The sequence below is a fragment of the Sinocyclocheilus grahami genome, unplaced genomic scaffold, assembly GCF_001515645.1.
Source record: "Sinocyclocheilus grahami isolate Dianchi unplaced genomic scaffold, SAMN03320097.WGS_v1.1 scaffold1458.1, whole genome shotgun sequence".
NCBI classification, from domain to species: Eukaryota; Metazoa; Chordata; class Actinopteri; order Cypriniformes; family Cyprinidae; genus Sinocyclocheilus; species Sinocyclocheilus grahami.
The window spans coordinates 198227-211755 of NW_015506637.1; the positions used below are offsets into that span (position 1 = coordinate 198227).

General features: G+C 38.2%; 1 protein-coding gene across 1 annotated transcript in view; it reads left to right on the plus strand.

Moving 5' to 3' along the window:
* LOC107570440 (solute carrier family 22 member 4-like) overlaps positions 1–13529 on the plus strand; it is a 67421-nt gene that overhangs the window by 45441 nt on the left and 8451 nt on the right. Inside the window, exons 3-5 of the mRNA XM_016256669.1 lie at positions 3352–3506; positions 4382–4553; positions 6723–6849. Coding sequence (XP_016112155.1) covers positions 3352–3506; positions 4382–4553; positions 6723–6849 — 454 coding nt within the window. The remainder of the gene's footprint in view (positions 1–3351; positions 3507–4381; positions 4554–6722; positions 6850–13529) is intronic.

Genomic DNA, 13529 nt, shown 5'->3' on the forward strand with positions numbered 1-13529 from the left:
CGTAAGGTAGCTATCTCTAGGGGAGTGATAAATGCTGAAACAATACTCGGCAGAGGGAAGGGATCAGAGTGAGTGTTAAATAGTGAGGGAGTGATATGAAACAGCTGGGTGCAATCAGTGTAAACAGGTGTGTGCAATTCGTGCAATGCATGATGGGAAATGTAGTCCGGGGTGATGTGCAACAGTGTGTAGTGCGAGAGTCAATGAATAGGAAAGTTCGTTGACCGGATTCGTGACAACTAGAAATGCTCCTGGGTGGACGATAAACAGTGGCTACAACAGTAGGAACAGGCCCATTAATTTGTAAAACAGTGGACTCAAATGATTCATACAGAGGCACGTTCATGAGAGAAACTTTCCACTTCTCATTATAAAGTATCACAAGACAGAAAACCAACCAAAGAATCCAGAAAAAAAACACATTATATAAAGGTTAGAAATTGATTTGCATTTCAGTGAGTGAAATAAGTAGGGCTGGGTATCGTTCAAAAGTTTTCGATATCAATACCAATACCAATACCTTGACTTCGGTACCGGTTCCTGAACGATACTTTTTTCAATACCAATTTTATGAAATAAATTTTAACAAGATTACATTATCTAAAAAAAAAACCTTTGGTTTTATTTTTCAGCTTGTTGATGTTTATACAAACTCAGACTCATCTCCTGAGCAACTGCACAAAGGAACAAAATGTAACCAACAGAATAAATCAGTGCAAATAATTTTAATAAAGCTCAACTAGTCTTCAGTTTACACATCTGTTAGGCTACATTTAGACTAGTTGGTGTTCGTTTTAAAATGCATAGCTCAGACAGAATCATGATTTATATTTATTTTCCACTGATTTACTGATAAGCATTAGCAGCTTCCAGCACTGTCTGTCTGTGTTCTCTCTTCCATGATCTTCCATGATCGCTGCTCTGACTATATAATAACATACTTAATTTCAGCAACATTACATGGCCAAAACACACATTAGACGGCAATCGGAAGTTATTACAAACACTCGATGGTGGTTTAAAGTTAGTTTTGAGTAAAAGCGGAATATAAATCTTAATTATTGTCTTATATAGCATGATGTTGCAGTTTGCATGAATGGTCACATAACACGCGCTTTCGGTTGTGTAACGTTAGTATGAACGGACATCTGCATATGATCGGAACTCCACGCAACTCCCGCGCTACTCTCCATTGGAAATGAATAACTGAATGGAAACCGCAGTATGACAAGGATCGTTTTCATTTTAAAACATAAGCGCACAAGTGTAAATGTAGCCTTACATCTATGGGGGCTGGGGCGCATTCACACTACAGCCTCACGTGTGCGTCACATCTCTGAGTGTAACTGGTGTAAACCAGTAGGTGTGTTCGACTTGACACGGACTGACTGTGCAGACCGATCGGTGTATTACAGTACCACGAGAGCTAAGAGAGCAGACTGCTCTCTTCTTGTCTTGTAGGTTCTTGTCCAAGATTTTACAGTACATGGCCCTGTCCATTTGCCCCTCAATGCGGAAACAGCCCCAAAGCATAATGTTTCCATCTCTGTGCTTGACTATAGGGATGGTGTTCTTGGGGTCATAGTCAGCATTTCTCTCCATCCAAACACAGCAAGTCCAGTTAATGCCAAAGAGCTCAATTTTGGTCTCATCTGACCACAGCACTTTCTCCCAAGCCTTCTCTTGATCATTTAGATGTTCTTGGGCAAACTTTAAACGGGCCTGTACATGTGCCTTCTTGAGCAGGGGGACCTTGCGGGCGCTGCAGGATTTCAGTTCATTAGTAGTGTGTTACCAATGGTTTGCTTGGTGACTATGGTCCCAGCTGCCTTAAGATAATTAACAAGCTCCTCCCGTGTAGTTCTGGGCTGATCCCTCATCTTTCTCATGATCATCCTTACCCCATGAGGCGAGATCTTGCACCGAGCTCCACACCGAGGCCGATTGATGGTTGTTTTGTATTTCTTCCATTTCTGAATAATCGCACCAACAGTTGTCTCCTTCTCACCAAGCTTCTTGCTGATGGTCTTGTAGCCCATTCCAGCCTTGTGCAGATCTACAATCTTGTCTCTGACATCCTTTGACAGCTCTTTGGTCTTGCCCATGGTGGTGGGAGAGGTTGGAATGAAAGATACAGATTGTGTGGACAGGTGTCTTATACACCTAATGAGCTAACTTTAGGAGTAACTTCTTAATGTGACAGAACTAATCTGTGTTCCACATGGGCACATAACCAATCTGTGGGAGTCAGAATTCTTGCTGGTTGGTAGGGGATCAAATACTTATTTCACTCACTGAAATGCAAATCAATCTCTAACCTTTTAAATAATGCTTTTTTTCTGGATTTTATGGTTTGTATTCTCTCTCTATCCATTAACATAAACCTACCATAAACATTACAGACCCTTCATTTCTTTGTAAGTGTGCAAACTTACAAAATCAGCAGGGGATCAAATAAATATTTGCCCCACTGTATGTGCACTGGAAGCTTAATTTTAAAAAATCCTTGTGTGTGAAAGCAAAGCTGGCAATAAAGCTCTTTCTAATTGTACATATCTTTCACTGTTTATTGAAATTATACAGAACTATACAGACTATATACAGAAAGTGAACAAAAGGCATTCCCTTCATAGTCACTGAAGCTGTCAGTCACTTCATTTCAGTGCAAATTCACTGACTGAGTTATAATAAAATAAAGGCGTTATAATAATAATAATAATAATAAATGTCTACGCTTCTTAATTAATTTTTTTCAATATTGTTTTTACACTTTTACGCTCTGAGGATTTAATTCCGCTACCTAACAGCAGTCAGGCTCATGCCACCCTCATGGAGTCTGTTTTCTGTTCAGAAACATGCACATCAGTCGCCTGCTTGAGGTCATTTTGGAGGCTCTTGCGGGGCTCTTCCTGTTCCTCCTCACACAGAGCAGCAGATATTGGCCCGTCTCCTGCTGTTTCAATCCTGGAGGAGCTGGACTATCTGTGCAACCTGATCGGGCTGCTGGTTCTGCATCATGTACGAGTAGCCACAAAGAGCGTGACAAAACACAAAACTAGAGACAAATCAGTCGGGAAGTGTTAGGAGAGAGCGAATGTCTGCAAAACCATTGCCATTGTGGGGATTGTCCTGCTGTTGACTCTCCAGTGCACCTGTTTTCACTTTCATTTGCACCAAAGCAGGAGAAACTGATTCACGATCACTTAGGATTCCTAACAGGACAGATTGATATCCCTGATGTTTAACGGACTCGGTGTTATACTGTGATATACTGTGTGTTCCCTTAATTTTTTTGAGCAGAATAACTCTTGTTGCCTATTTGAAATAAACTTGTTTCTTCTTGGTTTTCAGGTTTGGTAGGAAAAAAGTGCTGTTTGTTACCATGGCTATTCAGACAGTATTCACCTTCATTCAAGTCTTCTCCCCATCTTGGCTGATTTTTTGTTTGTTGTTTTTCATTGTTGGAATGGGCCAGATATCAAACTATGTGTCAGGTTTTGTTTTAGGTAAAGACATTTGTTGTGCTCTGATTTTTAATGTACAGTTTATATTAGCACTGACTTACATTATTGTATTATGGTTTCGGTCTTAAACATTTTATTATTGAAAATTATGGAAGCTTGTTTCTGCCACAAGATAAGAAAAATGAAAAAGGTAACAGACTTTTAATCGCACAATTTTTACTTTCTCGCAATTCTGAGTTTACATTTCAACCTTTATTCCTCTGTTTACATCGGACATATGTTTTTTTTTTTTTAAATCTTGCAATTCTGGCTTTTCTCAGAATTGTGAGTTTATATGTAGCAAGTCTATTTACATTTCTAGCAATTTTCTCAGAAAAAGTTAGAATTGTAAGATGAAAAGTCTCAATTACCCTTTTTTCCTATTCTGTATACAAACCCAATTCCAAAAAAGTTGGGACACTGTACAAATTGTGAGTAAAAAAGGAATGGAATAATTTACAAATCTCATAAACTTATATTTTATTCACAATAGAATATAGATAACATATCAAATGTTGAAAGTGAGACATTTTGAAATGTCATGCCAAATATTGGCTCATTTTGGATTTCATGAGAGCTACACATTCCAAAAAAGGTGGGACAGTGTACAGTGTCCCAACTTTTTTGGAATCGGGTTTGTACATGCGCTTCCATAGAAAATGACTGAATACCATTCAAATCAAGCATGTTGACTACCAGAACATTTATAAAATGTTATACTATTACATTTTTAGGTTGTTTAAAAATTGCATAATGCATGTTTTTGTTTAAGAATCTACATTAAAAGTATTCTCAGAAAAAAAAAAAATTCAGATTGTAGATCTGTAAAATCAGATTGTACGTTTTTTTTCCCCCTCCCAAAAATGCCCTTCCTCTAGGAATGGAAATATTTAGCCCACCCGTTCGTGACATCTACTCCACTCTTGGCGTGTGCCTTTTCTTTTCAATCGGGTACATGATGCTGCCGTTGGCTGCCTACTTCTTGCGAGACTGGAGAATGCTGCTATTGGTCTTCACCATTCCTGGTATCTTCTGCATGCTGCTTTGGTGGTAGGTGTTTGCTATGGGCCAGATATTATTTAATAATACACCAGACATGAGAATAACTGCTTTGAGGCTGTCATGTATAGTGAAAATTAACACAAATGTACATTTGAGTAAGACCGCTCATACCTGTAAATGCTTACAAACATTAAGAAATGAAACCTAAACTCAGAACCTGTTTACCAGTATGCTTGACCCTTTGTTCAACAGCAGCTCTCCTTTAATTCTGTATGGAACCGGTTTAAATACTGTAATCGTAGCCATGTAAACATGTGCTTTTAAATCAAATGCATTGGGATGGCTTTTATTTGTGTAATAAATCACAGACAAAGGTGATGTAATTATGCATTTCAAATATAAGTTGTAAATAAAATATGACATTGGATTAATGAAATTTTTCTTGCATTCTCATAGAAGGCACTATGTGGGCGATGAGTCTGAGATTGTGCCTTGCCTCTCCCTCTAAATTATTTTACTTTGAACTCCACTGTTTTTGTGACATAAAGAGACAAGAAACAGTTTAAAATTGACATTTACATTTAGTTGCATCACAAGAAAGGTCTCATTACAGGCAACATTAAAGGGTTAGTTCACCCAAAAATTAAACTATCATTAAATTACTCGCCCTCATGTCGTTCCAAACCCGTAAGACCGCCGTTCATCTTCGGAACACAAATTAAGAGTTTTGATTTTGTGAAATCTGACAGCTCTCTGAACCTCCCATAGACAGCAAGGGTATTACCACGATCAACATCCAGAAACGTAACAAGGAGACCGGTAAAATAATCCATGTGACATCAGGTGTTCAACCGTAATTATACGAAGCTACAAGAATACTTTGTGGGGGGGGAAAAAAAAAAGAGTTTTAATTTTGTGAAATCTGACAGCTCTCTGAACCTCCCATAGACAGCAAGGGTATTACCACGATCAACATCCAGAAACGTAACAAGGAGACCGGTAAAATAATCCATGTGACATCAGGTGTTCAACCGTAATTATACGAAGCTACAAGAATACTTTGTGGGGGGGGAAAAAAAAAAACACAACCCACACACACACAACGACTTTATTTGAACAATTCATCTCCTCCGTGTCACCCTGGTGCTATTTTGGAGAACATCCACTGAACACGAACAGCGCAAGTTGTTCTGTGTCAGCAGAGTGGTGCAGCTGACAAAGAACATGGATTAATTTACAGATCTCCTTCCTACGTTTTTGGACGTTGATCGTGGTAATACAGTTACGCCCTACAAATATGTAAGGGTCCGTTTTACCAGAACATTTTCTGGGCCCTGCCACAGCAACAAGATCTTTAACAGATTTATTTAAGGCTAGCTAAGCATAGCCTGGTTTCTATGGAACAAAAAGTACAACTTATGAGGGAAACAAAGGCTTCAGAAGGGGGCAATGCCAAAATAACAAAAAGGTTTAGTCTAACTTGTTAAAAAAAAAAAAACTACACAAGGTACACTCACTCCTGGTCTAGCCACAAACCAGGAGAAAACGGGATTACTAAATAAAATTGCACCCATCTCCCTACAGTTCCCAAACCACAATTGAAACAAAACAAACAATCAGATGAGTAACAGCTTAAGTGTCTAGCGGGATTAAAGCTTTCAATAGAAAACCAACAACCTTACGGATCCCCAAAGGATGCACCACAGCTTCGACAAATGGAGTGGGCAGGACACAGATCATGCTCTGGAGAAGGATTCTAGTCTTCTGAACAGTTCTGCTCAGCATTTATACTGCTTCTTTCTCAGCTGGTAAACAGGTGCAGGTAGAAATGGCAATCAGCTACCTGCCAGAGTGGAAAATTGAAAAAGTGGGAGGAGCTAGAGAAGCAGGAGACACACAGAGAGAGAGAGAAACAACAACAAAAAGAAACCATACCACAATACAGATAACACAAAAGTGAATACGTCACTGGACGTAACAGTACCCTTGCTGTCTATGGGAGGGTCAGAGAGCTGTCAAAATCCATCAAAATATCTTAATTTGTGTTCCGAAGATGAACGGAGGTTTTACGGGTTTGGAACAACATGAGTAATTAATGACAGAATTTTTATTTTTAGGTGAACTATCCCTTTAACAGTGTTCCCATTGGATTATTTGATTTTAACAGCTCATTCTCATCATTGAGGTTAATTATTTATCAATAGTTGTTGTTTCTAGGTTTATTCCAGAGTCTCCGCGATGGCTGCTGTCTCAGGGGAGAGTCACTGAGGCCGAGGCCATTCTGAGAAAGGCTGCCCAGATGAATGGGGTAAATGCCCCTGATGTCATTTTCCCCCTAAATCAGGTGAAACACACATCTGCCTGTGCTTCTCAAATGACTTGTGCTGCTTTGAACAGTCTCATTTAGCTGCTCATATGGTTGTCAGAGACATAAGATCTTGAACCTTTCTTATTTTCAGATGAACCCAGTCTAAATTGACTTACTAGTAGAGGGACAATATGAGGAATTAATTTTCCTTGATGTTTTTAGTTAACTCTTTCCACGCCAGCATTTTTGAAAAAAGTTGCCAGCGATTTTGAGGATTTTCACTAAAATTTGATGGCCTCCAGAATATTTTGCTGTATGAATATTTGAATATGCAATACACCAAAATAAAGATCAGAGCCTGTACTTTTAAACAAAGAAAAAACATCAGTTTTATTCTAGCTTAAAGCATTCTTTTTTTATCAACACTTGAATATAGGTAGGTCTCATAAAAATGCATAATTTTGAGCAAAACGGTGAGAAAATCACATTTTTATCAAAAACTACATCTGGGTAATATTCAGTACGATTATCAAAGCATAAATCCAGTAAATCGCTTCTATCAACACCTCCAAAGCTTGCACAGACATATACCACTTCCTGGATCAACATTTTACTCCGTAACATTATGCAGTTTTCATTTATGCTGCCATTGCTGATGATCGCATTATTTTTCATATGCATCTGTTTACATAAGAGATCGCTCGTTTCACCGTCCTGTACACGTGTTTTTGTTTGGGAGGTTGTGTACTCGTTCAGAAGATGTGTAATAGCACCCCCTGGTGTATAACAGTGAAAACACAAAAAGCCATAAAAACTCGTCTTTGGCGGGGAAGCGTTGTCTTATAAAAGATGAGATAACTCGTCAATGGCGGGGAAAGAGTTAAAAGAGTTTAATGCACTATGAAAACATACTATTATTTAGGCTTGTTTCATCCATCTCACACTTGCAGCACATACATCGGAAAAAATGTTAACAAGATTCAGTAACAAATGACTCTGCTGTATGGCATAGCATAAACGTAGCTGCAAGTAGAGTTTTGCCACTGAACCTACAATATTTTTACAGCATGTCACAAATGCACTACATGCCTTTTCATCAGCACAGCTTTTATGAAAAATTTATTTATATACTGCAACATAGCGAAATAATTACTAAACTAACACCATTTCAGATAATAATGATATGTACTTTATAAATGATTAAATTATATGTTGGTGTTGGCAGTTTGGTTCTGTTCTGGGCAAACTCCCAGGCCATCAGAATGAATGAGGCAGCAGCAAATAAAACCCCAAAATTCCCCCAGTAACCAGCTGGTGCTGACCACTGGCTTACATGGATCAATAGCAGTCTGGAGCTTTGAGATGCAGTGTCATATACTGTGGTGTGATGCTGAAGATACAAAGCCAAATATATCTTCCATATATAATTGGGGAAGTATGATGCATGATGCCATTAGATGAAAGTACACCCAGGAATCATAGTTGAAACAAACATTTAAATACCAATGAATAGGTTTTTGCTTAACCCGCTGGGGTCCGAGGGTGTTTTGGGGCCCTGGAAAAGTTTTAACATGCACTGACATTTGTGCTTTTTTCAGTTGCTTACAAACATTTGAATGTCTAAAGTTCAATAAAACTGTAATCAGCAGAAACTGTGCTACACTAATATGTGAGCAGCATGTATGTATGTGATTGTGTTTTTGAGAAAACAACGTTTATGCGTGCTTAATGAAAAACAAAAATTTTCAAGTCACTGAAATAAGGTCATAAAACACATACAGAACATTTGTTCACAAGACTTTTGAGAACTTGATCTTGAAGTCTAGAGATTTTGCTTCAAAATTATGTGAAAATCATCTTACTCACTCATTTACAGAAAACAATATATTGATTTAAATTTTCTAAGACACTTTTTGTGTAGAAAAGGTATATGCGAGGAGCCGTGAATGATCATGCATAATGCTGTGATTCACACCTGTGAAGACAAAGGCCTGCATAATGAGCCTTTCAGTCAGATGTGTGACTGAGAGGGAATTGCTACAAGAAAGAATGTAAGGAAAAAAAGAAATGTATATATTTTTTGTTTGTAGTTTATTTAGAATACATATAACTATCACGTAAAATAACTCATGGGAGTGTGTGCTTCACATGGTCTTAGCTGTGGCCCAGGTTCCTGTGCAAGCACTGTCAGTCTCTGTTTTCCATGACCAAGTGAGCTGCTTTGTTTTGTCTCTCTTTGCAACAGGTTCTTTTACACTGTTATTCTCACATCTGAAATAAAAAAGTAAGCATGCTGTTTACACACCAATAACAAAGAAACTACATTTTAACACTATCAACCACAAATATTATTACCATATAGTCTAGGCATAATAAAAGTACAATTACTGTACTATGCACTTACTCAGTATGATTTTCCAGTGAACTCAAAACTGAACGACACGTGTGCCTTTCTTGTGCAATTATGCCAGTGATGCAGCCACAGTCCTAAACAAAAACTGAAACAGTTGTTAGCAATTACCAGAAGATGCATAGCTGATAAATAAATTGCATCACTGATAAGAAAGGAATTCTGAATGGAGTTGAAAACTGAACGAGTGCCCCCTTACTGTGAGAGATGCAGGTGAAGGCAAGAGTGGTGTATTCAGTCCTAAAATAATTTTATAAACAATTGTTAGCATTTTTTCCCCACAGTACCTTAGTATAGTATGCATACTTCATGAGAAAACAGAATCCCAATAACAAAGAAACTACATTTTAACACTATCAACCACAAATATTATTACATTATAGTCTAGGCATAATAAAAGTACAATTACTGTACTATGCACTTACTCAGTATGATTTTCCAGCGAACTCAAAACTGAACGACACGTGTGCCTTTCTTGTGCAATTATGCCAGGGATGCAGCCACAGTCCTAAACGAAAATGTAAACAGTTGTTAGCAATTACCAGAAGATGCATAGCTGATAAATAAATTGCATCACTGATAAGAAAGGATGCGCGAATATGTCTGTCGATGCATCACTTATTTACAGCATACTTCATATGTTTACACATCAGGCGAACACTAATGACAGAGTATAAAACATTCATCATATTAACATTATAACTCACATTACTTTTATATAGATGCTGTCTATTTTACAGAACATAAAAAAACTTCCTGGCGTTGTGAGACATTATATGCAATGAATGAATCTTCATGTTTCACTTGATTATACATTTAGTCAGGAATCATGGTTTGGAAAAAGTAACTATTAAAATATGTACAAGTTATGTCACAGTAACACAATAACAACTAATGCAAGTAGGCTAATAAAAAAGACATACTAGTGTAAATGATATCCTCCACTGAATATCAAGCCGGCGCGTTCTTCTGAAGAAAATCCAAAGCTAATTCCTCTCAGCGCGTCTTCTTCCAGAAGCAAAGTAGCCGAGATGAACTTGAGGAAAAGTCTCACTGCTTTGTTTGCTGTGATGTGGGCGTTTACATGCTCGCGTCTCACGTGGATGATTGTAATATCAAAAGTGCGATCGGCAGGTGGGCGTGGTCACATTAGCGATAATGAAGGCAGACGGCCAAGACTTGACATCGCGTTGGTTTCATACTGATTACTTTGTCACATAATATTTGTTTTCGTCATGACTTAAAAGTAGACATGTTAAGCTTTCTATAGATATATCTCTCATGTGTGTGTGTCAAATATTCGCTGAGTTTCAGTTCATTTTAGTGACGTGTTTCAAACAGATATGCGCGGAGAATGAGACGGTTAAAAGCACACCCTGTTTATTTTCTTTATTTTGCAAAAGCACAATGTTTTGTTGATATTGTAAGTGTACACAAATGTACACTTACAATATCAACAAAACCACTTCATTGTTTTGTGCTGTGTACTGTAGTACAGGTCAACGCCCCCCATGTGCTGGTTGTAGGCAGTCACAGGTGCAGGACATGGAAAACTCTTTGTCCTCCATCCATTTTGTGCCTTCCTGTTGTCTCTGTAAGTCCCACATACACCAAACTTCAAAGCAAACAAGTCTGATAGGAGTTTGGGACTAGTGTAAAAATGATCCATGTACACATGGTACCCAGAGCCCAAAACTGTACGGTCTAACAGAGATGTCACAGCATCATATGACAGTCCATGGCCTGAAGAGTAGCCCAAAGTAGCATTGTCTCTGTAAGTCCCACATGCACCAAACTTCAAAGCAAACAAGTCTGATAGGAGTTTGGGACTAGTGTAAAAATGATCCATGTACACATGGTACCCAGAGCCCAAAACTGTACGGTCTAACAGAGATGTCACAGCATCATATGACAGTCCATGGCCTGAAGAGTAGCCCAAAGTAGCAGTACAGCTCACTGATGCTGACGTCTGTCCATTTATATTTATGGCCCTTTGCACGTGCCCTGGCAGCCTGAGCATTGGTGTTTCGACACAGAGTTGACACAGCAGTTTCAGAAAAAAACCTTTTGAATAGACTCATGGGAGTGTGTGAACCACATGGTCTAAGCTGTGGTCCAGGTTCCTCTCCTGGCAGAAATCTCAGAGCCTGTGGAGCCATATCAACATCAGCCTCTGTTTTCCATGACCAAGTGGACTGCTTATTTGCAGTCCACTTGGTCATGGACACTTGCGGGCCTTTCTTGTGCAAGATGCCGGTGATGCAGCCACAGTCCTAAACAAAAAATGAAACTGTTGTTAACAATTACCAGAAGATACATAACTGATAATAAATTGAATCCCTGATAAGAATGGACGCACGTATATGTCGGTCGATGGGCCACTTATCGGTGACATTTACAGCTTTCTGATACATTTACACCTCGGACGATCGCTAACGCCAATGGCCGGATATAAGGCATTCAAAACATTTACCACATCAGATATTCGTGAACAAAAGCTAGTTGGTGAACAATTTCACCATTTGGAAAAATATAGTCTAAACAATCCAAAATGTAAAAAAAAAAAAAATAAATACATAAAACCATGGTTCATTTTTGTTTGAGATATATAATATTGTATTTATGTTTATATCGGCCTATAGCATTATATATATATTTTATTATATACATTTATCATTTATATAGGCTATATATCATCATTATATATAGTTATATATGTGCTTTGTACAACATTCAAAACTATAAGTGTCACGAATCCGGTTCATGAACTTTCCAATTCATTGACTCTCGCACTCCACACTGTTGCACATCACCCCGGACTACATTTCCCATCATGCATTGCAATCATCATTATATATAGTTATATACGTGCTTTGTACAACATTCAAAACTATAAGTGGCCTGTAAGGAGATATTTCATATTTCAACAAATGTTACTCTGAATAGCTGATTTTAGTCTGACAATAGCATGTTTGGAAATGTCCAAATTTAGATATAAAATAGGCTATAGCTGAGCAACATTTTAAATAATGAAGATAATAATAAAAGGCTTACTCGTCAGGAATTATATCCTCCACTGTGTCCAGACATTCTTCAAAATGCAAACGTTCATCATCTGAGTCGCATTCTTCCTCTGATGAGAAAGTAAACATTTCATCACTGTCCAGAACCCTCCAAAGTGCTTCTTCACCCGTGTAGCGTGCCATCATGCAAACGCGCAGAAAAATAAGTAATTCTATGATGAAGCTTGACGTTTTATGCCATTTCTCGGGGGCATGTACATGATAACCTGGCTCGCCTCAGTTCATTTCCATATGAACAGTGCGCTCAGAGCGAGGCGGGGACACATTAGCTACAATGAGGCGATACGGGAGAAACCGGACCACTCCTTACTTTCATACGGATTACATACAAATAAATTATTTGTTTTCGACTTGAATTGGTTAATTTAAAAGTAGACATTTCAAGCTTTCTATACATATATATATCTTGTCTTTGAGGCAAGTATTCGCTGAGATTCGGGTTGTTTTATTTATGTGTCTGTGAAGAGAGGTGACACAGACAGAAATGGCAGAGAACGCACACTGTTTATTTTCTTTATTCTACAGAAGCACATCATTTTGTTGTTATTATGAGTGTATACAAATAAAAGTAAACCCTTTTACAGATTCGATTGATGTATTGCTCTTATCTGTACGATCAAAACTGAAAGTGTAATTTAAGTTCTTTTCGGCGTTATTAGGAGAAGATGCCACAAAACGTGTATCCGCGTTTGTCGACCCCAGAGGGTTAAGGAGGATGATGACAATCAACGGCAGAAAACATGCATAAACAGTGCATGTGAGAGAGAGAGAGAGAGAGAGAGACTGCCTGAACGACTGAGCACGTCCTCCATCAGGTTAAGTCATATTCATGAAAAAATGTTGTTGCGATGTCCTAAGAATAATGTTGTCGTAATATCCTAATATCTTTTCAATGTTTAGGGGTAATGTACTCCCTTATGACTGGTGTCAGTGCTATAAAGTGAAGCATCCCCCTGCCGTTTATCCCAGCGTTTACCCCTCACGTCACTAGCTCTGCCCTTGCGCCATAGCTCGTGACCAAAAGAGAAGATGAGTCGTTTTGAAGGGGAGGGGAGGTTAACGTTTTTGATGAAAGATTACGAGGGCACATTAATTAAAAAAAAAATTATGAAGTGCACGGATAAAATATTTATAAGAAACACTACAGTATTCCATAAAAAAAATACGAATTTTCAATTTTGATTTCATTGTGACTTTAAGATACCAGCAGACAAGCTAGTCCA